Source organism: Hyperoodon ampullatus, assembly GCF_949752795.1.
Source record: "Hyperoodon ampullatus genome assembly, chromosome: 6".
NCBI classification, from domain to species: Eukaryota; Metazoa; Chordata; class Mammalia; order Artiodactyla; family Ziphiidae; genus Hyperoodon; species Hyperoodon ampullatus.
This window is the reverse complement of record NC_136919.1, coordinates 42896290-42922871: the sequence shown is the minus strand read 5'-3', so window position 1 is coordinate 42922871 and position 26582 is coordinate 42896290. Positions and strand designations below refer to the sequence as shown.

General features: G+C 34.1%; 1 protein-coding gene across 3 annotated transcripts in view; it reads right to left on the bottom strand.

Moving 5' to 3' along the window:
* The window catches only part of AGTPBP1 (ATP/GTP binding carboxypeptidase 1), a gene marked incomplete at both ends in the record, with an annotated part of 140949 nt that overhangs the window by 31595 nt on the left and 82772 nt on the right, over positions 1–26582 (bottom strand). For all 3 annotated transcript variants that reach the window (XM_079705796.1, XM_079705797.1, XM_079705798.1), the window contains 6 exons: positions 1987–2118; positions 3161–3290; positions 4561–4741; positions 5777–5930; positions 8575–8719; positions 12161–12248. In XM_079705796.1, the coding sequence (XP_079561922.1) occupies positions 1987–2118; positions 3161–3290; positions 4561–4741; positions 5777–5930; positions 8575–8719; positions 12161–12248 (830 nt within the window). The remainder of the gene's footprint in view (positions 1–1986; positions 2119–3160; positions 3291–4560; positions 4742–5776; positions 5931–8574; positions 8720–12160; positions 12249–26582) is intronic.

Below are 26582 nucleotides of genomic sequence, written 5' to 3'. Positions count from 1 at the left end.
ACTGAAAGACCTATACTCTGACAATTATATAACACTGATGAAGGAAATTGAAGATGATACAAAGAAATGGAAAGATATCCCTGTTCATGTACTGGAAGAATTAATACTGTTGAAATGTCCATACTACTCAAAGCAATCTACAAAATTAATGCAATCGCTATCAAAATATCTAGAATACCCAGGACATTTCTCAGAGAAGTACAACAAATAATCCTAAAATTTATATGGAACCACAACAGACTATAAAGCAATCTGGAGGAAAAAAAAACAAAACAAAGCTGGAGGTAACACTGACTTCCTGACTTCAGACTATACTACAAAGCTACAGTAATCAAAACAGGAATGTACTGGCACACACACTAAAAAACCCTGACATATTGAGCAATGGAATAGAGAGCCCAGAAATAAATGCACTAACATATGGTCAATTAATCTATGACAAAGGAGGCAAAAATATAAAATAGGGAAAAGACAGTCTCTTCAATAAGTGGTGGTGGGAAAACCGGACAGCTACATGTAAAAGAGTGAAATTAGAAACATTTTCCATACCACATGCAAAAGTAAACTCAAAATGAATTAAAGACCTAAATGTAAGGCTGGAAACCATAAAACTCACAGAAGAAAACATACGCAGAACACTCTTTCATGTAAGTCACAGCAATATTTTTTTGATCTGTCTCCTCAGGTAAAGGAAAAAAACCAAAAGTAAATAGCTAGGACCTAATTAAATTTAAAAGCTTTTGCACATCAAAGGAAACAACTGACAAAATGAAAAGACAACCTACGTAAAGGGAGAACCTATCTGCAAATGATATGACTGAAACAGGTTAATATCCAAAATATATAAACAGCTCATACAACTCAACATCAAAAAAAAACCCCAAACCACCCAATTAAAAAATGGGCAGAAGAACTGAATAGATATTTTTCCAAAGGAGACATACAGTTGGCCAATAGGCACATGAAAAGATTCTCAACATCACTAATTATTAGAGGAATGAAAATCAAAACCACAATGAGGTATCACTTCACATTGGTCATAATGGCCATCATCAAAAAGTCTACAAATAATAAATGCTGGAGAGGGTGTGGAGAAAAGGGAACCCTCCTACACTGTTGGTGGGAATGTAAATTGGTACAACCATTATGGAGAACAGTATAGAGGTTCCTTAAAAAACTAAAAATAAAGCTACCATATGATCCAGCAATCCCACTCCTGAGCACATATCCAGAAAAGACAAAAAACTCTAATTCAAGATGATACATGCACCTCAATGTCCACAGCAGCACTATTTACAATAGCCAAGACATGGAAGCAACCTAAGTATCCACCCAACAGATGAATGGATAAAGAAGATGTGGTGTATATTATACAATGGAATACTCTCAGCCATAAAAAAGAATGAAATTTTGCCATTTGAAACATCATGAATGGATCTGGAGGGTATTATGCTTAGTGAAATAAGTCAGACAGAGAAAGACAAATACTGTATATTATCATTTATATATGGAACCTAAAAAAATAAAACAAATGTATATAACAAAAGAGAAACAGACTCACAGGTATAAGGAACAAACTAGCCATTACCAGTAGGGAGAGGGATGGGGTAGTGGCAAGATAACAGTAGGCGATTAAGAGATACATACTATGTATAAAATAAACAATGCATGAACAATACAAGGATATACTGTACAGCACAGAAAATACAGCCAACATTCTATAATAACTTTAAATGGAGTATAATCTACAAAAATAGTGAATAACTACACTGTACACCTGTAACTAACGTAATATTGTAAATCAAGTCTACTTTAATTAAAAAAAGCAAAAAAAATTAGAAGAAACATTTAAAACGAAAAATCTGAAACAAAATGGCAAAATGGTAACATTTACTGAATCTGAGTAGTTCCCGTATGTTAAATTATTCTCTGTAGTTTTATGCATGTTTGAAATTCAAAAATTCCTGCCTTATCTGTAATAATTACCCTGTATCCCCCATCTTCCACAACATCACATGAAGCTGCATTGTCATTCGTGTGCCACACTGTCTCTTTGATGCTGCAGCCATACATAAATACATTCTTCTTTCGGGAGTGGCCATGATAATCACAATAAACCTTGAAAAGATAATATATTTTAAAAATAAAATCCTTCAAATTCATATATTGCCAAGTAAAGGTAGCTAATATGAAGCCAATAAACAGTTCTGTGTTCCTTTGTCCTTTTATTGTAACTGTGCCACCATTTAACAAGTAGAATCAATAAAAGTAATAATACATATCTACTTCTGGAAAGGATCTATGATTAATCCTAGAATGGCTAAATCCTTTGCAGGTAGGTCCTGCATCAAGCCACGAGTTCCACTCTTTCTTTTGTATCTACTATTCATCACTTAAAAAATAATAAATCCAATTATAGGTCAATCTACAGCTGCACGCATCACTGCCCCAAGGGTTGTTAAAATATTTACCTAATTTAAGAGAACATAAAAAATGCTTTCACGAAAAACATTTTAAAAGGAGTATGGTTTCCCTTTAATTTTTAAGAGCATCATTTAAAAAATAGAAAATGGACAGATTTGCATGCCAATTTTGCCCCTCTGCAAAGTGTTCTATCTTTCCCAAAGGAAGATTAACTCATTTAAAGATTAAAATAATGGAAACATTCTAAACAAAAGCTGCTGAAAACAGAAGAAATACACATACACAGTTCAGGAGAGCATCCCACCATGCCTATATTACCTTTCCTATGTGTATAATCGAGACTTACCTGCTTTAGAATTAGCTAAAGAGCTCAGAAATAATTTTCTACTAGTTTGAGAATTTGGAAGATATCTATTGTACTTTTACCTTGATATTGTTCAAACAGTGAAGTTAAATAGCTAAAACTTACAGCCAGGAGTTACCACTATTCATAAACAAAACAGAAAAGTAAAGGGCTCATGAGAATTATAAAAATTAAATCTAATGAAATAAGAATATGGATACATTGTATTAATTTGACAACATAATTAATACACAAGTGATAGATAACAAAGATGTTTTAAAGAAACTGCTTCTGAAATTAACACCCAGCTTTTATAACCAGAAAATAATCTACAAAATACTAACTTACAACAAAATCACCTCTTTGACTATACAAACAAATATTGCCACTTACCAGTGGTAAACGCTTCACTGCAGCCAGATATTGCAGCAGACCCTTGGCATGATAAATTGTAGGATGTAAATCTGGATTTGGACTTTGCCACTGTCTATTCAAATCCTCTCCACTTAAAGAACAGCGGTGACTACACATATGTAAACACAATGACAAACATTGGTACCAATAAACTCTTACATACACTTGATTTAATTTTATGATTCTATTCCACTAAATATTTCAAACAGGTATAAACGGTGTGCTCACCAGAATGCATATTATAGTCAGTAAGTAAACATTTATTTAGCATTTGCTATGTGCAAGATCTTGTGTTACATGCATTTAACTGTGGTAAGCTTGCAGTTTTATAAGTCAAAATTTTCAAGCTATAGGAAAAGTTCTCCATTCATGGTCATATTTTCCATTCTGACTACATAATAATCATTTCTTATGCTAACATTCTGTATTTTGATTGTATCAGTTATTATTAAAAGTGCTATCTGGGCCCTCCTTCTAAGAAAGATAAGTATTGTATATGAAAAGCACACATTCTTGCAAAAATTCAAATACATTTTCATTAATCATAGGTATTAAGTATTAAAGCCACTGAGCAAAAATTTAAGCAAATGGTCAGAAGGTGATAACAGAAATATAAACAGAATTCTAACTGGTCAATATGTTTCTGAATTAAAATTAGACATAAAATCTCATTTTAGTTCCATAATCATACTACCTAAAAAGAAATTATTCTATTTTTTTAATTCAAAAATTTCCTAAATATGAGAAATATTCATGGTTCTTTTATTGAATAAATAAATATGGTGTCCTCGACTTTGGAGATGCTCATGACAGTTAGACTAACTCCCCCCTTTCAGAAGCATTAAAGAGACCTTGGTCTAATTGACACAATAAATGAACTGTACCAACTATAAGCCACCTCCACTTAAAAAGTAACGTTCCAGTATTTCCACTCTAAAGAATTCCTACTCATATCAAGAAGAGGTTAGCAAACGGAGCCAATATTCCATATTAGTGGAAAGAGATCCCAGAAGATTCTAAATCTTAAAACAACCTAAGATCATGCCATGTCAAATAAAAAGGACTATAAGACGATGTGCTAAAATCTTTTTCATATCCCAATACTGTGATTTTTCTAAAACAATTCAAGCAGACATACATTTTATAAAATCATATTCTCATGAATAGATACAGAATTTCTCAAAATATCATAGTACTAATAATATACAAATTATATTTTCACTTAAAAATTTATCGGATTAATTCTTCACTAAATTTTTTTTGTTCTAGAAAAATCACTAATTTGTTTTTGAAATTAACATGGATGCTATTATTTCAACAAGTTTATACAGGACAGCCACAATAATCTATAATATTTCTATAACTATTGCTTAACTTACTTTCCATTGATGACACCATCTGGATTTAGCATAGGGACAATTTTAAAAATATAGGATTCTCGTAAGCTCTGAGCAGTAGGGTTATTACTCATGAGATACTCCAATGTTCCTTTCATTACCCAACTTGCATTAGTCTCTCCAGGATGCACCCGAGCAGATAAGAAAACGTAAGGGCGATTTCCTAAAGTAGACATAAAACCTCAAATTAAAATGAACGTCTACTAAAAGTCTGTATGATGTTTGACTTTGGGGCTCTGGAAATATTTCTACTCAATTGTGAATACTGATGTAAAGTCAAAGTATAACTCACTGTGCACCTATTATATACAAGCACTATACTAGGCCCGCTAGAAAAAACAGATATAAAACCCATATAAGTCATGTCTTATATGAACATAACACATTAAATAGTATTTGAGTCATTTATTTCACAATGATTAATCTAACACATAAAATTAATTTTTTAATATTATCTTGGTTTCATAAAGAATAAGTATCTGGGGAAAATAGATGAAATATAAATTTATTTTTCATAAAGTCATGGAAAAAAGAAGGAACATATAATCTTATTCCTGTTTTATAGTCACTATGATAAGCACAGAACAGTAGGTATATCTGCTCAGAGATTTACAAAGAAAAATATTTTTCACTATACATTTAGATACACAGGGCTACAAAATAACCATTCAGTTCATCTGCTCATATTTTCATGAATAGCAAGCTCTTTCTCTTTCCTGAAAATATTTTACCTTCTTAACAAAATTAGAACAGTTTTCTTATATGTATATATATATTTTACCATAGCTGTACATTTGAGGCAATTTAAAAACATAAATGGCAGGGAAAAACAAGTAGCTATTCAGTACTAGCATCAAAATACTTGATAGGTTTATGGTAGTTTTATTTATAAATAAAATTAATTGTAAAGTCTTAAACTGATGGTATAATTTGTTATACTATACTTTGGGTATGACTTCTAAGAATAAGAACTACAGAATATTAGTATCAAGAGACCTCAGAGGTCATCTCAGGCAGCTCCCTCATATGAGGAAACTGAGGCCCAGAAGTGGGCCCAAGCTAGGCAGTAACAGGACCCAGACTAGAACCCAAGACTTCTGATGCTTATTCCTAGTACTAATGCCCTTACGAAATAGTCATGAAGCAAAGAAAAATAAGTAAGAATGATTGGTATCGTGAGTGAAGAAGACAAACTTACTGAATTGACAGATATGTTCATAATAATTAGACTCTGGCATTGCTGTTATAGTCACCAAGGGACAGCTGTTTCCAGACAGGGTTTCACATAACACATCTTTTCGAAAATAGATTTGCTGAGGATTGTGTGCTGATTCCAATTTTTGAAGATGCATCTTAATAAAAATTTAAAAGCAAAGTATATAATCATTTAAAAACTCCCTATGATAAACAGAAATAAATGCATCCAGATCTTGAACATAACTAAAAGTGAATCAGATTCCTAATCCCTTCTCCAGGGATTAGGGTCCAGATGCAGTTAAATGTCAGTATTTGGGAACTTGAGAAAGGGGATAGATACAGTTTGGATACCCTTAATAGTGTGATATAACCAGTGGGGTCAGCAGCAGCAGCCTGTAAATAAGCACATTAGTATTTCTGTAGCAAAGCATATGAAGAGTCACGCTAAGTAGAATCAATATTCTAAATAAGCTCACATCAATTCAGGCCAGGCTTTGCTGCCAAATGGGTTATGAAAATGCTTTTGGTTTTCAAAGGCTTCTGAATGTTGAAATTTTGTGACTATAGATCTGTTAACGGCAACCTAAAATATGGAGAATGAATATTATGCAGCACAAGTTTTTTAACAATCTTTCCTGATTTCAAGATTAATAAAGGCTCATCGTAAAATGTCTGGAAGACACAGAAAGTACAAGAAAAAAATTTAAACACCCATAATTGCATCACCTAGATTACTACTAACAAATGCCAATATATATAAACAAAACTGTAATTACATGTAAGACTTTTTATAATCTGATTTTATCATTTAATAATTTATACATTCACATTAAGATATTCATAATTATAAATATTATGCCATATCATTAAACATGTTGAATATATGTCTTTTGAAAACACACATTTTAATGGTTTTAGTATATGGTCACACCAAAAATAAATTGTTCAATCCCTTATTTTAAAGATACTTAGTTGGTTTCCAAACTTTTGCCTATGTTCATTCACATAATCATGATTTACCATGTGGTCACTATTTCTGGGCTAGAAACTGTGCCAGGCATTGGGGATATAACAATGAATAAATGGTCCCTACCCTAGAAAAAATATACAGTGCTATGAGAGCTTGAAATAAAGGGAAGGGAGCCTTGCAGAGTCTGGGCAGGGAGGAAAGGTCTTCTAGAAAAAAATTACATTTAAAGTGAGATCCAAAGGATGAGTGAAATGGATAGAAAGTGCACTGTAGGCAGAAGGAAAGCATACAGGAAGACCGTGAAATAAGAAAAAAGAAGGACATTTCAAAGAACTGAAGAAGATTCATTATAGCTAGACCAGAAAGAAAAGGGTAAGAAATCGAGAATTTAACACAGAAGAAAGGGCCCGGTAGACCAGTCCTTCCCAAAGCATAGTATTTGGTAATTAAGGTAACTAAGTGATATGTGGATAACCTTTAAAAAAATTTTAATAGATATGTATTTTACTGTGAATTAGAAAAAAAGTTTAGTACATTAAACCTGTAATTCCACAGATATTAACTTAGGATGAGGATAATCTTTAAAGAGTGAATTAATTTAAAGTCTATTTAAAAATGAATATTAAGTAAGTAACAGTCCAAACAGTATGAATAAATGGCCAAAACTGTGCAAAATAGTGGAGAAATGACTGAATGAGCTATGGTAAGAATTTTAGACTTCATACAAATGGCAAGAGAAATCACTAAGGAATTTTAAGGAGCAGATTTATACGATTAGATTTGCCATCAAAGAGCCCTCTTGCTACAGTGTGATAAAACAGTGATGAAGAGGAAAGGGGATACAAGTGAATTTTGGGACACCAGTTAGAAAGAGATCGGCAAAAGTCCAGGTGAGAAACAATGGTAATGCATGGAAAAGGTCGTGGTAGTGGGACTGGAAGAAAGTAGGGGCATTTAAAATATATTAAAAAGGTAACATCAGTAAAGGACAGTAACAAATACCATGTAAATAACAACACTATATTTCTGATGCTATGTTATTCAGCACAGAAAGATATCAGTTTATACCTTTACTGTAGGTTGGAACCTTACTAAAATAAAGTGAGCCTCATTTAATGTTCTCGGCCTTGACATTTCTTCTGCTCTATGGACTATGTTTTTCTCTCATTTTCTCCTCTCTCATAATTTGGAATCTTGTTTCTAATCATAGTGTTCCAATTCCTTTCTGGGTAAATTGATCATACGAAGCTTCAAGATCCTTGATCATTAGGACAGACATTCTGTTCTGAGTATAAATCTGCCACGGTAATTACTTGAATTTTTTGTTTTACAACGCAAATAATCAAAAAATCTCAAAAGAACCCACAAAACAACTCTTATACCCCATATTCTAAGCAATCTGGATCTAGGACTCCATATGAAGACTCCATATGACTCCATTAGAAGAAAAGAATTCACAACAGAAAAACTTAAATTGCATATACATTTTCTACTGTTACATTTTCTGTGAGATTCAATGCTTTTCATTAAACAAGTAGAAATCTCACCTAGTTAAAATTTATAAATTGTGATTTGTAGATTTCTACCCAAAGTGGAAAGTAAAAATCATGTCATATTTCCATAGTATTTCTATTAAATAAAAATTAAGACTATATTCCCATTTTACTTTAATGATTTCAACAAATATTGTTATTATTTTCTAAAGTCATCAACCCTGAATCTTTTTCTTATCTTATTTAGATATTTAATTAAAGCAATTTTTCTTCAATTATCTGACACATACACATACAACACAATAATGGTCACAGTACAACTTAATGAGTTCTCACCTGTAAAGTTGAATACGTATATGGATAGTGATAAGCAAAATAGCACACATCATCTTTATGTGGAAAAATGACAGTGAATGTAATTGTATAGTAGGATTTTCCCTTTTGCCCACCTGCAGCAATTGAACTTCTTGAGAAGTGATTTCTGCAACAGAAATGCATTGTTTATTTCATCCACACAAAAATTCTGATTTTTCTTGCTATTTTAGTAAACAGAATTTCAGAAAAAAAAAAAGAAAAACCATGGCTTGTAAAAAAGTTTAACTTAAATACTCTTAAAAATTAGACTTGGGGGACTTCCCTGGTGGGCTAGTGGTACAGAATCTGCCTTACAATGCAGGGGACACAGGTTTGATTCCTGGTCACAGAACTAAGATCCCACATGCCGTGGGGCAACTAAGCCCGCACGTCATAACTACTGATCTCGCGTGCCTCAACTAGAGAGCCTGAGTACCGCAAACTACAGAGCCCACGCACTCTGGAGCCCGCTTACCACAACTAGAAAGAAGCCTGCGTGCCACAATGAAAGATCCCGCGTGCCGCAACTAAGACCTGATGCAGCCAAAAATACATTAAATTAATTAAATAAATAAATAATAAATAAATCTCTACAAAAAATCAGTATGTTTTTTAAAACAAAAATTAGACTTGGTACTAAAAAAGCAGTTAATTGCTATCAGCCAACATCATGACTTTCCACTTCTGGATTTACTAATTAAATAGAGCTACTACTCTATACATCAATAGAAGTTTTAGACCCCCATTCTTTGATAGCCATACACATTACTGGATCCAGGCAGTGATCACCATGGCTGCTACAACCATTGGATGAAAGGCTGACGGATCAGACGACAATACCTGAATTCACTGATCAATTTTAAAATTACAAAAGAATAAATAACCAGAGATGATATGTTTCCTAATATGATGCAACAGGAATTCCCTGCACCATCTATGAAGTACTCTTGTCAAAAATGAAACCTGAAACTGATAAAGCTTCTACATCTAACTATGAGTTTATAGGAGATAGGTGAGATAGAAGAATTCATTAACACCACAGGGATGCAATCAGCAAAATCCAAAATATGGAAAATCCTGCATGACAAATGATCTAATTTCTTCAATAAATAAAGGAGAAAGTTAAAAATAGAGAAGAAGGAAGCCTATAAATTAAGAGACTTAAAGGACATATGTGTGATCCCTTGGTTGGTATGATTTAAACAAACCAACTATAAAGTAACATTTATGAGACAAGTAAGTCCAAACATTGACTGGATATTTTATCTTATTAAGGAATTTTCTTAGGTGTGACAACGGCCTTGTGGTTAGATTGTCTTAAATATGTATCTCAAAAAGACAAAGACCTTTGAAGCATTTATGGATAAAATATATCTGGAAAAAAATAAGGATAAAATATGTCTTAAAAAATTCAGTGTAGAGGTAGGGGTGAAAGTATAGCTAAAATGAAACCATGTGTTGATAATTGTTGAAACTCAGTGATGAATACATGGGGCCTCATTATTCTATTATCCGCTTTTGTAAATGTTTGGAGATTTCCATAATAAAAAGTTTTTTAAATACATATTACTTTCCAGACATTAAGTATCATTGAGATATGATGACCTAAAGATGCTTTGGTCTATCAACTTCATTTCTAAAATTCCAAATCACCTTGTATTATTTAAGCCATGAACTGAAGAAAAGCCAGGGCCTACAGATTACTTATTCATGCACACAGACGTTCGAGGTAGATCACAACCTTAGAACTACCCTGGGATCAGACCTTCTAATATAATCTTATAAAAATCAAGCTTGCTATTAATGAAAATAAAAGAACACTGACGTAAAAGAATGATACAGTCTTCATTAACTTAGCCACTACATCTTGAATAGATACTCAATGACAAGGTGCTAAGAGTTGAGGAAAATGCAAAATAAGGTCCGGAAGTAGATCCTGCCAACTCTTTTACTCCAAAAGCTTAACATCTAATTGTGGAGGTATTTATGTCACCACATTACAGCTACATGGCATTTTATAGGTTATATTCACTCACACACTCGTGGAAAGTAGTTTTATTCTCATTTTACAGATGAGACAAACAAGTATCAAAGGACAGTGCAAAAATAGTAGTTTTTAATCCCCACTATCTGGATTTCAGGCTTGAGGAAAGCAACTAGAACAGTGCTTGTTACATAGAAAGTGGTTAATAAATATCTGTTGAATTGGCCTGAATTCCAATTCCAAATCTGGAAGTAGCCAAAAGAAAAAATAAAAACTAAACAAACAAAAATCCTTGCCATCACCCCTTACATAAAAAAGAAAAACCACCTGAGATGCTATGACGATTCACTTTACAGTGTGAAAAAGAAAAGCATTCATTGATTGATGATTTCTATTGTGCAAAAGAAAAGCATGAAAGAAATACTTTTTGAAAAACATTGTTTCACCCTTTAACAATTTAAATCACTCTGCCAAAATCTAACCAAGCACTTCCCAGATAATCACTGCTCCACTCCAACTTATGAGAAAGAGATAAATGATAAAGTATATTTATATTAGGCTACCATTAAAAGAAATATGAAATTCATTCAGGTGAAGAAGAATTACATATAACCTTATGCTTCTTTCCCTCATTTATTTACTATTTATTTTGCTAATAAAATGGGGAAAACCCTACTGAGATTAATTCCAAGGAATGATTTCTTTCTTAGAAAGCAATAGCACTTACGATCTAGGTTTTTCCAAAATCCTATCAAAACCATTAAAAAAAGTTTAATTTAAAAATTCTTCTTCTTCTAACAGATGAAACTAAGAGAAAAGGAACATTAGTGCTAGCTAAGCACAATATAAAATATAAAAAGTCAAAATCCACTAAACAGAAATGCCAGGATTAAAATTAATAACAGAGAAAAACAGGGATGTCAAGTGCATTCAATAGAGGATAGAAGTTATCTTGAAATGTATTACATGCAGAAACAGTAAAAATGGGAAGCAAGGCATATGATAATCCTAGATTACTTAGTCATGAATTGAAGAATAATCCAATTATTCCACTGAAGCAATAAATGATTTCTAGCACTTATTTTAACTTGATAAACAGATCACCTATTTGAAGTCAAAGTTGAATTGTGAAAGCAGAAGTAATGTAATTGTGGAATACATCTCCAAGTAAAATATTTTTGAAGTTAAAATGAGGTAAACATTTGTGTGCAGAAGAGAAAAGAATTACACTTAATATCACCAGAATAATAAAAAAAAAACCACTGTAAATTATTTCCTAGAGTTTCTAATTTCAGTCTTACTCAATGAAGTTTCCAGAGTTTTAAAGCTAAAAAAGTTGAGAACACATCTAAGTGGGGGAGGCAAGATTTGGACCTAAGTCTGTTGTCTGTCTACAAAACACGTTTTATTTCCACTAAATATACCCCCACATGGATCTCAAATTTTTAAAAACTCTGTTGGAAGTAATTCTAAACCATATCACCAAATTCAAAGAACACAATAACTTTTTATCTTTGAACTTAAATAAGACGAATTAATATTTCCTTCTGTAAACTGATGTCCTATTATTGTCAGAATACTTACTTATAGTAACAAATGTCAGTCCCCACACGAATCCACCATGGTCTAGCATTTAACGCTTCCTGAACCGAATACATGAGTGGTTGCATACCTTTGACAGAGAGAAAAAAAAGAGAAAATTCTTTTCAGAATGTTTGAGTTAAAAATTAATCTTGCCATTGTAGAAAGCACCAAACATTCAGGAAAGCTAAAAGAAAATACATTTTGGTTTTTCAGTATGCATTTAAAAAATCTGAGATCTTTCTTCAAAATCTCCTAAATCAATCAATGATATGTTTTATTTCTAGTTTTAACTAAAATGGAGTTACAACTTCAATGAGTGAAAAGTCATTAAACATTTTTCTATTATCTTTTCTATATTAGATCAATTATATACATTATAATTATAATGTATAATTATATATAATATATAAAAATTATATATATGTAATACATATTACACTAAAAATTATACATATATTCCTTATAACAAGTGAAAGAGACAAAAATATATATTAAATTAAGTATGATAGCCCCTCTAACTCTCCATAGATTCCCATCTACACCAAGGTAAGGAAAACAATGCCACTAAAATGGCATGACTGTTTTCTTCCTCAGCCTTCTCGATACAAATAGGTGTTTATAGCATGGAGAAGGAGAGAGGGGATGAGGAGGAAGAGGGACTGTTAACAAAAACAGAATTAAATATATAGTATATTTTCTTAGGTAGTTTTAGAAATATACTTTCCACATGCACTTTAAAGTCATTTTAAAGGTTTCTAGGTTTCTAACAGGAATTAATGAAATTCATATGTTAATTTTGGAAAGGTTCACAATTTTTATTGAGATCTCGTTCAACTTTCATTTCTTTATTTTCTTGATACAGAACCATTATGTTAAACTTATCTCTGAGTATTTTTATTAGTCTTTAATAGTCTCTTGGGTTTTCTAGGCATGCAAATCATATCATTTGTAACTTAAAATATTTTATCTCCTTTTTTAGTATTTATAACAGTTACTTTATTTTTTACTTTTATTATATTTAGAGAAATGAAACAACCTCAAAAATGATTCTGAATATAGTGGTAAGAACAAAACTCTGTCTTCATAATTTTAATCAAAATACTTTGCCATTCAATGCTATTATTTGCCTCTTGTTTTTTAACAAATCAACTTTATCTTATTTAAATAATAGAAAGAGCTAACACTGAATAATTTCTATGTGCCAAATACTGCTCTAAGCATTTTTACATACATTAAGTCATTAAATCCTCACAACAACCCTCTGTGGTAGGTGCTATGATTATTCCTGTAACTGGAGCAGTTTCTCCCATAATTCTTATAACATTGAAGTGTTTTTAATTATTTCATCAAATGCCTTTTCAGCATCCAGCAACAGAATCACATGGCTTTTCTCCTTTAGTCTCTTGATGCAATAAATTGATAGATTTCCTATTGTGAACTATCCTTGCATTCCAAGAAAATGCTATTCTTTTACTGTTGTATGATTAAATTAGCTAAATCTCATTTAGAATTTCTATATTTAAACATTGGTCTTTAAAAAAAAACTACCTTTACCAAGCATTGGTATAATATTATACTAGCTTCAGAAAAACATAATAAAAAGCTGTCCATCACTTATTAGAATAAAAGTAAAATCTATTTTTTTAGAAGTAAATATAATTTAGCTGGAATATCATCCTGATATGGTGACTAATAAATACATTTTTTATTTCCTTTTCAACAGTTATAGTCTGTTCAGAATCTTTACTTTTTGCAACCAATTTCAGCATTTCTATGTTTTGTTCTATTTCTCATTATTTTTGGCATTTTAAAAAATTCTCTTCTCTATCCTTTTGGTTTTATTTTTTGTTTTTCTAACATCTTGAGTACTTATTTTTTGAGTACTTAAAAACTGAGTCCTTGAGCAATAACTTATTTTCAGTCTTTTTTAATTTTAAATAATACAGTTATTAAAGGCATTCAATTTTCCTCCAAATACCAGTTTAGCTATGTCCCATAAGTCTATGAAGTGTTCTCCTTTGCTATACTTTCTAGATCAGAGCCATCCAATTAAACTTTCTGCCAGAATGGAAATGTTCAATATCTGCACTGTCCAATGTGGCAGCCACTAGCCATGTATGGCTATTAAGCACAGGAAATAAGCCTAGTGCCACTAAAGAACTGAATTTTAAATTCTCACAATAACTGTCTTCTAATCAGGTTGTAATTCTCGGAGATTTTGCTCTGCCTATGTGAGTGCCATGTGGTTATGGCTATTGTATTGTATAAGAGGTTAGTGTTCTGTATAGCAAATGAAACCATCAACAAAATGAAACAGCAACCTAACAAATGGGAGAAAATATTTGCAAATCATATATCTGATAAAGGGTTAATATCCAAAATATATGAAGAACTCATACAACTCAATAGCAAAAAAACACACAATCTAATTGAAAAGTGGACAGAGGATCTGAACGGACATTTTCCAAAGAAGATATACAGATGGCCAACATGTACATGAAAAGGTACTCAACATCACTAATCATCAGGAAAATGCAAATCAAAACCACCATGAGATATCACCTCATACCTGCTAGAATGGCTATTATCAAAAAGACAGGAAATAATAAGCATTGGTGAGACTGTAGAGAAAAGAGAACCCTTGTGCACCGTTGCTGAGAATGTAAATTGGTGGAGTCCCTATGGAAAACAGTATGAAGATTCCTCAAAAAATTAAAAGTAGAACCACTGTTTGATCCAGCAGTTCTACTCCTGGGTATTTATCCTAAAAAACTAATTCAAAAAGACATGCACTGCTCCCCACATGCTCATTGCACCATTACTTACAATAGCTAACACATGGAAGCAACTTAAGTATCCATTGATGAGTGAATGGATAAAGAAGATGTGGTATGTATATAATGTATGTATGACCGTGTGTGTGTATGTGTGTGTGTACATAGTGGAATATTATTTAGCTATAAAAAAGAAGGAATTCTTGCTATTTGCAACAACATGGACAGACCTTGAGGGCATTATGCTAATAAGTCGGACAGAGAAAGACAAATACTGTATGATCTTGCATATGTGTGGAATCTTAAAAAAAGAAAAAAAAACCCAAACTCATAGATACAGAGAACAGAATGGTGGCTGCCACAGGCAGGGGCTGGAGGGGTTGGTAAAGTGGTCAAAAGGTTATGAACTTCAGGTTATAAAACAACTAAGTCATGGTGATATAATGTACAGCATGGTAACTATAGTTAATAATACTACAGTGTGTATTTGTAAGTGGCTCAGAGAATAGATCTTAAGAGTTCTCATCACAAGAAAAATAAAGTGTAGTGATGGATGTTAACTAGACTTACTGTAGTGATCACTTCACAATATATACAAACATTGAATCATTATGTTGCACACCTGAAACTAATACAATGCTATATGTCAATTATATCTCAATGGGGGGGAGATTTGCAATTATTATAGCATCTTCAAGGACTGCAACTTGTAAATACACAATATCCAGTCAGCGTTTTTAACCCTGAATTATTCTTTGTCTGACATTAATATTACCACTTTTCCTTTACTTTATTTGCATGTACCTAGTTTATCTCTGCCCAGTCATTTCTTTCAACTTTATCATTTAATTAATAAACACACACACACATATTCTCTGACCCTACAAATTGTATAATTTTTGATATCTGATTTTTGAGGATATTTTGGCTCATTCATAGTCAGTAATGACAGACAAACATTTCATTTCATTCCTTCCATCTTTCTTTCTACTATTCATTAGTTTTTTTTCCTTCTTTACAACTTATTTCACTTGCTTGGTTACATTTTTCCACATTTCCTTTTCTTCTTCTATCATTTGAAAGCTTTCTTTTGTTTTTCTCAATTCCATTTCCCATCCTAATAGTTATGATTAATTGATATTTCTCTAGTATACTATTATCATATTAAATAACTAAGCAATCCCATCAAGACACATTAGCTTTCACTTCTCCCATATCACCCCTTTTAGAACATTTTCACTTAACACATTTTATAAATTTCAAGTCTTCTATCTTGAGATCTTTTTCCTCATTTATTTTTCTCAGAGAGGGTTCAGGGTAGCAGATTTTCTGAGTTCTACATATACACAAACATGCGGTTTGTTGGCCATGACAAACAAATGACAGATTTTGCAAAAGACATTTGGCGCTCCTCTAGCTTCTAGCACCACAGATGAGAGTCCAATACTAACCTAATTTTTTCACACTCAGAACAACATAGTGATCAAGAGCATGCAGTCTGTAACCAGACTACCTGGGTTTGAATTCCCACTTTACCACATGCCACATGCATGATCCTGGTCAGATTACTAAACCACTCATGCCCCCTTTTTCTCTTCTGTGGATAACAACCATGCTAGGTTGGTTTGTTGTGTGGATTAAGAGTATCACATGTGTTAGCACTTAAAGAAGGCCTGGAACATGATAAATTTTCAATAAACATTAGCTGCTGTTATTATCAATATTATTAAAGTACTGTAACCAGTTCTTTTAAAGTGGAAGTATGTTAAGATTTTCTCTTTATATCTGAAGCTCAGGTATTTCACTGATACATATAAAAGATTCCTGTCTTCCTTATTTCTTCCTAGGAGTCAGTGAGGTATTTCAATCGAAACTTCAACCTCTTCCAGGCACACAAAACTCATAATAATGGTTAATTATAATAAGGTGGAACAAGGTTCAGGCTGAAGTCAAAGGGCATAAAAGATTTATCTGAAGTGTTCTAATTTTATAAAAGACAATGTATTCTCTTATTACTTTTAAAATGATGGTCAATTCTGGTCACAGTGAAGGGAGCTATATTTGGAAATTCTGACTATAATGAAAACCATCTGAACAAAATAGGTTGCCCCAGTAAGAATAAATCAAATGAGGTAATCAGATTGAATAAATCACAATCTACTCAACCTAATACAGAAAGGCTATATTTGAGTAACTGATTTAGTCATTAGCCAAAGGATAAACTTTTATGTGTATAAAATAAATACGTTAAGAACTGTCAAGATTGTCACCTGAACACAGACGATCAAAATATTAAACTGCCAGAGTGAAACCAACATCCAATGGCAATAGCCTCTAATAATATTTATGTAAAGGCTTAAGTTGTACTGAGTACATGCTCAGTAACAAGTGCAGATACAATGAAAGACAAGGTGTTTTAGGCCCTAATCATCAAATGTATTGTGAATCACAGACTCAAAATTTTCAAGTTGAAGCTAACACCATCATTTAACAGATGAGGGGGAGCTTGAATAACCTGAAGGTACCTATCACAAGCTGCATATATGTTATCAGTAACTGTACAGAGAAAAAAACACATGCTTTTAATATGGCTGGTATCATAGCAGAGAGTCATACTAAAAACAGGAAGATGAGATTCTTGGTCTGAAGGGTAATGGTAGACACTTGAATCAGAATCACTCCACACATCCTCACCAAGACCAAACAAATAAATTCAACAAGTAGCACAAATAAAAACTACACATGCCCAGGCCTTCAGCATTACTGGAAGACAGAATATAACAGACTTCAAGTTGCCTTTATGTAGAAAAATGGGCAAAGATATACCACAGAAGTGGAAACAATAAAGGAGGGATTGAAATCATGAGCTCAAAGTAGATTGCAGGCTAAAAAACACTAAGTGACACGAAGAAGGAATTTTATGAAGTCACAATTCACAGTGAAAATATAGCAATACACAATATCTATGCACCAGATAAGACCAACCTCTTATATAAGGCAGAAACTACAGGAAATACAGGAGAAGTATTAGAGACATACTACTGATAGCAGATGCTAACACTCCACTCTCAGTACAAGACAGGCCAATTAAACAAAAATTAAGAATATTTATATAGATCTAAATAACATAATTAACAAGGCAAATCTTATATAGATATGTTGAACACTGTATCCTGATAGTAGAGAACATACCTTCTTCTAAGAGCATGTGGAATATTCACAAAAATTGACTATATAGTAGGTCAAAAGGAAATGTCAGTTAGTTCCATAAAAGAGAAATATTACAAACTCTCTGATCATCATGTAATAAAACTAAAAATTAAAATCAAAATGAAAAACAAAACAAAAATGGAGGATACCCATGCAGAGGCAAGGGAGACAGGTTGACTTGGGTGTCAGATCTTGAAAGGGGTGAGGAGGGCATCTGCCCGAAAGTGCAAAGGACAGACTGTTATGTACACTGGAATTGATCAAATAAATATATTAAGAATAGTAGAAGCCAAAATTCTCCATGTTGGAGAAGGAAGTTGTAAATATGGAAAGAAAACTAGAATAAACCCTGTGCAAGTGAAGGTATCAGTGTAACTTCATGGAGATACTGTGTGTGTGCTTATGTGTGTGTTTGTGCATACACACACAAAAATAAACATACACATACGTATAAATTACTACCAATGAAAATTTCTATATAAACGCTTGTATATACAAATACATATTCCCTAGCTCTGTCAATGGACAGGTCCAATAACAATGTACACACTATGCATACAGATTTTATTTTTAAAATACCATTCTCCAAACCAGAGCTCTTTGAAGAAACGACTGTTGAAAGGCAAGATGAGCCCTGAGCATCTTGTGCCAAAAAGCAAGGACACCCATAAAGAATGATGGGGATATGTCAAAAGAACACACAATGCAGCATGAAGAGATCCCAATGGCCAAATCCTGGGCAATTTAAACATCAAAATAAATAATGACAGCAACAAATTACAACCCACTGAGTAAAACAGTAAACAATTCTATACTGATATTAACATGTAAAATACTAACTACAAAGAGAAAAAAGGTAACTTTACAATGGAAAAGTCTGGCAGACACCAACTTAAACAAGTGAATAAATTATTACTATCAGTAATAAAACAAAATCCTGGGTCACCAAAACACACTGTCACTTCTGTGATGTTCCTCCCGAAGATGCTTAACTTAAATCAAATCATGAGGAACATGAGACAACTCCAAACTGAGAACCATTCTACAAAATAAGTGCTATAATTTTCAAAAGTGTCAAGGTCATGACCATTAAAGACTGCAAAACTGTTCCTGACTAAAATAGTCCGAAGAGGCTTGACAACTAATTTACAACATGTGGTTTGAGCTGAATCCTTGTGCTATTAAGGTCATTAATGGCAAAATAGGTGAAACTTAAATGGGGGGGGGTCTAAGGATTAGATGGGATTCATATATCAATGATAATTTCCTGATGTTGATAGCTATCCCATAGTTACATAGAAAAATGCCATGTTTGCACAAAATATACTGAAAGTGTTCTAGGGTGATGGGGCATCACTTTCGAAGCCCAACATGTAGATAAAGGGTACAACTTTTCTGTAAGTTTGAAATTATTTCAAAAAAAATATTTAGAAAACGATGATCATAAACTGAACTACCGTCTTCTTGACATATACTTTGTGCGTGGCATTTTATGTTCCTAATAGGATCTTCATAGTTCATTCATCCATTGCCTCATTTATTTAATAAATATTTACTGAACATCTACTAAATGCCTTACTATAAATAACAGAGGTCAGCAACAGACACTGTCCCTGATCTTGTGGAATATACAAACAATTTGCGGGGAGGGGCACATAGAGAGGAAAGGTATTAATCAGCCACATACAAAAACAACATTAAACTGTGAAGAGCACCCTAAAAGGAAAAAATTACAAGCAACATTTATCAAGGGGACTAAGCCAGTCTGGGGAGTCAGGGAAGACTTCTTTAGTCAAGAGATAGCTCAACTTCCAAGTATGGAATTAACTAATGTGAGCAAGGTGGGAATGCTACAGAATTGACTCCAAAATGCTATTTTGTTGCCTGGTTCCACATATGTTCAATTTATATAAGAGAGTGGTTAAAAATCTTCATATATCTGGAAGATATGGGGGAGGAAGGGCAGGGGGAGAAAGAGCTTGCAACTAAAGCTCTAAGTTACTAAAACGCAAGACTGCCATCTAGTGGTAATTTGAGCAAACCCCTTTCAAGTAAGGGGGGGGCCCGAGAAGGGGGAGGGAGTAACGAATTACAACAGTAGTATATAGTGACATAAATTCTCATATAGAAATTTATAAATAAGATCATTCATTGTGAGAAAACTAAGAAAACTAATATTTAATAGAATCACCTAAAAATTCTCCAAGAAAAGGGCAACTTGTGAAACAAAAGAAACTATAATTCTTCTCTTTTTTGAGGGACACTGCCAAAGAACAAGACCTCTATTGGGCACATCTGCTAGAAGAACCAACATGTAAATACTCCCCCAAGCAGCATGTCCCAATGGGGAAAAAAATTTTTTTTTATAATTTCCTAATTAATATTATTTCCTGACTTCAATCATGCATGGCAATTAAATAAATTCTTCCAGCTGAAGATGCTTCCACTGCAAATATCTTCAGTCATCATTATCATCCCTGAAGTGAATTCAATATGAATCTCATGACAATTAACATTAACTACATAGCTGGTTATCATTTCTTAAAATGTTGAATTCTAATTTACTAAAATATTGGCTTCTCCCTTCTTCTAACTCTGTTGATGTTCAGAAAAACCAAGATTTGCTGTATGTTGCATTACCCTAACAAATCTAATAGTAGAGTTCATTTGAAAATTACATCTACCTAACAACTCTTTCTACAGCTTCTACCAATCTCCTAGTTAAATACTTACAAGTATAGGAAAATAAAAGACTCACAACAGACAACTTCTTGTCAGAATCTGGGAGGAATCTCTAGTAAACTTAAGACAGATGGAGCAGGACTGAAAGAAATCCAGTACAGAATATGCCTCACAAACTATTTTTATATATACATATTTTGGTTTCCCACAGCTAAAAGAAGTATTGTACTACACCTTGTAGGCCCTTAAAGAATAACACATAAAGAAAATAAAGAACAGCAAAAATAGAAAACATTAAAAAAGTATCAATTATAAAAAGAATTTTGAATAGGTTAAAATCACATTTTAAAAGGCAAGGGTCGAACAAAATGCAACCTCTATTTACAAAAACAATCAGCATAGATGTATCAAACAAATTCAAATCAATGTAATATAAAAATACAATTCTGAGCAAAAGATACTGAATGGAATGAATGTGACTATTTTATACTGTTAATGGGTATACACAAAAGGAACAGGAAAAGTTATATATGTCTATGTGCCAAATGATACAGCATTAAAATAGAAAAAAATATGTATATATTTTAAATACGTCATTTTAAATGAGGTATTGACAGAAACATAATAGAAGTGAAAGACTGTTGAGTTTTCTTAAGCCTTGGGCAAGTAGACAAGATAAAAAATAAAAAGGATACAGAAAACTGAATAAACAAATTTATATCAATAAACTTAACAATGTATGTTAAATTATGTTGCCAACAAAGAATACATATTTTCCAAGAAACTGTGAACACTAAAACTGATCAGATATTAAGCCATAAAACTTATTTCAAATCATAAATTTCACATCTATGAACAAAATTGATTAAAATCTGAATGCAATGAGAAAAATTATAGCCAAAATAATTTAACCAACTAAAAATATAACAAACCCTTTTCTAAATAATTCTTGGGCCAAAAGGGATATGAAAACCAAACACAATTAGAAGTCATCTAGAAAATTACAAGGAGGTCTTAGTATCAAAATCTGGAGGGGAGGGGATACAGAATTAAGTTGTAATCGAGAACAAATCCAAAACCTAAACGCTTGCAGGAGACTTCCCAACATGGCAGAGTAGAAAGACCCTGAGCTCACCTCCTCTCAGGGGCACACCAAAATCACAACTATCTGCAGAACCACCTATGAAAAAGACTAGAACCTACCAGAAGACATCTTCTACAACTAAAGATATAAAGAAGAACCACAATGAGACAGGTAGGAGGGGGAGAGTCATGGTATAATCAAGACACATGCCCTTCAGTGGGCAATCCACAAACAGGAGAATACAATTGCAGAGGTTCTCCCCAGGGAGCAAGGGGTCTAAGCCCCACATGAGGCTCCCTAGCCCCGGAGTCCTGTGCCAGGAAACAAGCCTTGAGAATGTTTGGCTTTGAAGGCTAGCAGGGCTTAAATTCAGGGGGGCTGGAGGGCTGTGGGAAACAGACTCTATTCCTAAAGGACACACAGAAAATCTCACACGTTCCAGGGCCCAGGGAAAAAGAAGTAATTTGAAAGGAGCCTGGGTCAGACCTAACTGCTGATCTTGAGAAGTCTCCCAGAGAGGAAAGAGGCAACTGGAGCTCACCCTAAGGACACAGACACTGGGGGCTGCCATCTTTGGGTGCTCGTTCTATCAGACACTGGTGCTGGCAAGTATCACTGTGGAATCCTCCCTCTAGCTTATTAGCCCTAGGACCCCAGGACTCAACAGCCTGTAGTCACCAGTTCTGCGACACCTGAGGCCAAGCAACTAACTGGGCCAAGACATACCCCCATCCACCAATAGGCAGGCTGCCTTAAGAACCCCTGAACAGACAGCTTCCCCAGACATGGCTGTGCCCACCAGAGGGCCCAGGACCTGGCCCCACACACCAGTGTGCAAGCACTAGATCTGGGACTCCCAGGGCCCTACAGGCAGAGATTCCAAGACCCAACTCCACCTACCAGCAGGGAGCTGACACTGGCCTCAGGACCAGGCTCACATACCACTGGACAGGCACCAGCCCCAGGACCCACTGGGCCCAGCCCCTGCCTCAAAACAAGCCTGCTCTAGCCTCAAGACCAGTCTCACCCACCAGTGGGCACTCACCAGCCCCAGGACAACCTCAGCCCTGAAGCCTGCCAGGGCAGGACCCAGCCCAACCACTAGCAGGCCAGCACCAGACCTGGGACAGTTGAGCCCTAGTCCCACCTACCAGCAAGCCAAGACAAGTTTCAGGACACCACAAACCCTGCAGCCAGCTGTATCAGGAACCAGCCCCACCCTCCAGCGGTCTGACACCAGCTCTGGGACCCCTGGGCCCTCTAGCCAGACCCCAGGACCCAGCTCTGCTTGACAGTAAGGCCAAAACCAGCTCCAAGGCCTGACTTCAGCCACCAGTAAGTGAGCACTGGCTCCAGGATCTCCTGGACCCCAACTCTGTCCACCAGTGAGCCAGCACTAGCCCTAAGGCCCCCTGGGGTCCCACAGCCAGCCACCTCACGACCCAGCCCTACCAATCAGTGGCTGGCAGCCTCCACACAAGGAAGGACTTGGCAACCAACCAGACCAGGGGCCAGCCACACCTACCAGTCCACCCACAGTGGTCAGCCCACCACAACAGAAGGACACAAAAAGCCCATATCGGAGGCACCACTAGAGCACACAGTTCTAGTGACCAGAGAGAAGTACACAGCTGGGGAGCATAGAACATCTCCTACAAAAGGGTACTTTTCTAAGGTCAGGAAACATAACCAACATACCAGATACATAAAAACAAAAACAGCAACTCAGGCAAAATAAGTTGACAGAGGAACATGTTTCAAACGAAGGAATAAGATAAAACCCCAAAAGAAGAACAAAGTGAAGTAAATATAGGCAATCTACCCAAGAAAGAGTTTAAGGTAATGATCATAAGGATGATGAAAGAACTCAGGAGAAGTAAAGATGCACAGGGCAGGAAATTATAAGTTTTTAACAAAGAATTGGAAAATATAAAGAACAACCAAACTGAGATGAAGAACAAAATAAATGAAACAAAAATTACACTATAAGGAATCAATAGAAGACTAAATGATACACAGGAAAAGGATCAGCAACCTGGAAGACAAGAATAGTGGAAATCACTGACGCTGAACAGAAAAAAGAATAAAAAGAAATAAGGACAGTTAGAGACCTCTGGGGCAACATTGAGCATACTAGGATTCACATTATAGGGGTCCCAAAAGGAAGAGACAAAGGAGCAAATAATACATTTGAAGAAATAATAGCTGAAAATTTCCCTAACCTGAGAAAGGATACAGACATCCCAGTGCAGAAAGCACAGAGAGTCCCAAACAGGATCAACCAAAAGAGGACCACACCAAGACACAATGTTATTAAAATGGCAAAAACATTTTTAAAGGACAGAATATTAAAAGGAGCAAGGAAAAAGCACTAAGTTACATAAAAGGGAACTCCCATAAGACTATCAGCTGACTTTTCAGCAGAAACTCTGCAGGCCAGAAGGGAGTGGCATGATATATTTAAAATGATGAAAGGGAAAAACCTACAATCAAGAATATTCTACCTGGCAAGGCTCTCTTTCTGATTTGCTGGAGAGATCAAATGTTTTGCAGACAAGCAAAAGCTAAAAGAGTTCAGCACCAACAAACCAGCTTTACAAGAAATGTTAAAAGGACTTCTCTAAGTGAAAAAGAAAAGACTACAACTAGGAACATGAAAATTATGAAAGGAAAAAGCTCATCAGTAAAGGCAAACATACAGTAAAGGTAGTAAAGCAACATGTAAGAGCTAGTAGGAAGGTTAAAAGACAAAAGCAGTAAAATAAGCTATATCCACAATAAGCAGTTAAGGAATACACAAAACAAACAGATGTAAAATATATGATATCGAAAATGGTAATTGTGAGAAGAGTACAAATACATGGTTGTTACAATGCATTTGAAATTAAGAGATCACCAACCTAAAATAATCATGTATATAAATACAGATTGCTACATATAAACCTCATGGTAACAACAAAACAGAAATCTATAATAGATACATACACAAAAGAAAAAGGAATCCAAACATAATACTAAAGATAGTCATCAAATCATAGGGGAAGAGAACAAAAAAAAGAAACAAAAAAGACCTACAAAAACAACTCCAAAACAATTAACACAGTGGCAGTAAGTACATAAGTATCAATAATTACTTTAAATATAAATAGAATAAATGCTGTAATCAAAAGACAGAGAGCATCTGAATGGATGCAAAAACAAGACCTGTAATATATGCTGTCTACAAGAGACTCACTTCATATCCAAAGACACAAACAGATTGAAAGTGAGGAGATGGAAAAACGTATTCCACGCAAATGGAAATCAAAAGAAAGCCAGTGTAGCAATACCTGTATGAGACAAAATAGATTTTAAAACAAAGACTGTGACAAGAGATAAAGAAGGATATCATATAATGATCAGGGGATCAATCCAAGAAGAAAATATAACAATTACAAACATATATACACCCAACATAGGAGCACCTAAACACAAAGAGCAAATATTAACAGACATAAAGGGAGAAATCAACAATAACACAATATTAGTAGTGGACATTAACACCCACTTACATCAATGGACAGATCATCTAGACAGAAAATCAATAAGGTAACACTGTCCTTAAATGACACATTAGAGCAGATGGACTTAATAGATATATATAGAACACTCTGTCCAAAAGCAGCAGATAACACACTCTTTTCAAGTGCATATGGAACATTCTCCAGGATAGATCACATGCTAGGCCACAAAACAGGCCTCGGTAAATTTAAGAAAATTGAAATCATATCAAGCATCTTTTTTGACCACAATGCCATGAGACTACAAAAAAAAAAAAAAAACCTGCCAAAAACACAAACACATGGAGGCTAAACAATATGCTCCTAAACAACCAATGGATCACTGAAGGAAAAAAAAAAAAACTGGAGACAAATGAAAACAAAACACAATAAATCCAAAATCTATACGATGCAACAAAAGCAGTTCTAAGAGGGAATTTTAAAGTGATACAGCTTACCTAAGGAAACAAGAAAAATCTCAAATAAACAACCTAACTTTAAACCAAAAAAAAAAAAAAAAAAAACACCTAACCTTACACCTAAAGGAAAAAGAACAAACAAAACCCAAAGTTAGTAGAAGGAAAGAAATCATAAACATCAAGAATTAATAAAATAGGGACTAAAAAAAAACAACAGAAAATATCAGTGAAATTAAAGCTGGTTCTCTGAAAAAATAAACAAAATTGATAAAGTTTTAGCCAGACTCATCAAGAAAAAAAGAGGGCCCAAATCAATAAAAATCAGAAATAAAAAGGGAGAATTTATAAGCAACACCACAGAAATAAAAAGAATCATAAGAGATATGCCAGTAAAATGTACAAACTAGAAGAAATGGACAAATTCCTAGAAATGTACAATCTCCCAAGATTGAACCAAGAAGGAATAGAAAACATAAACAGAGCAATTACCCATAATGAAATTGAATCAGTAATTTAAAAACTCCCAAAAAACAAAAGTCCTGGACCAGATAGCTTCACAGGTGAATCCCACCAAACATTTAGAGAAGAGCTAACACCTATCCTTCTCAAACTATTCTAAAAAGTTGCTGAGGAAGGAATACTTCTGAAATCATTCTATGAGGCTAGCATCACCCTGACACCAAAATCAGACAAAGAGATCACAAAAAAGAAAAT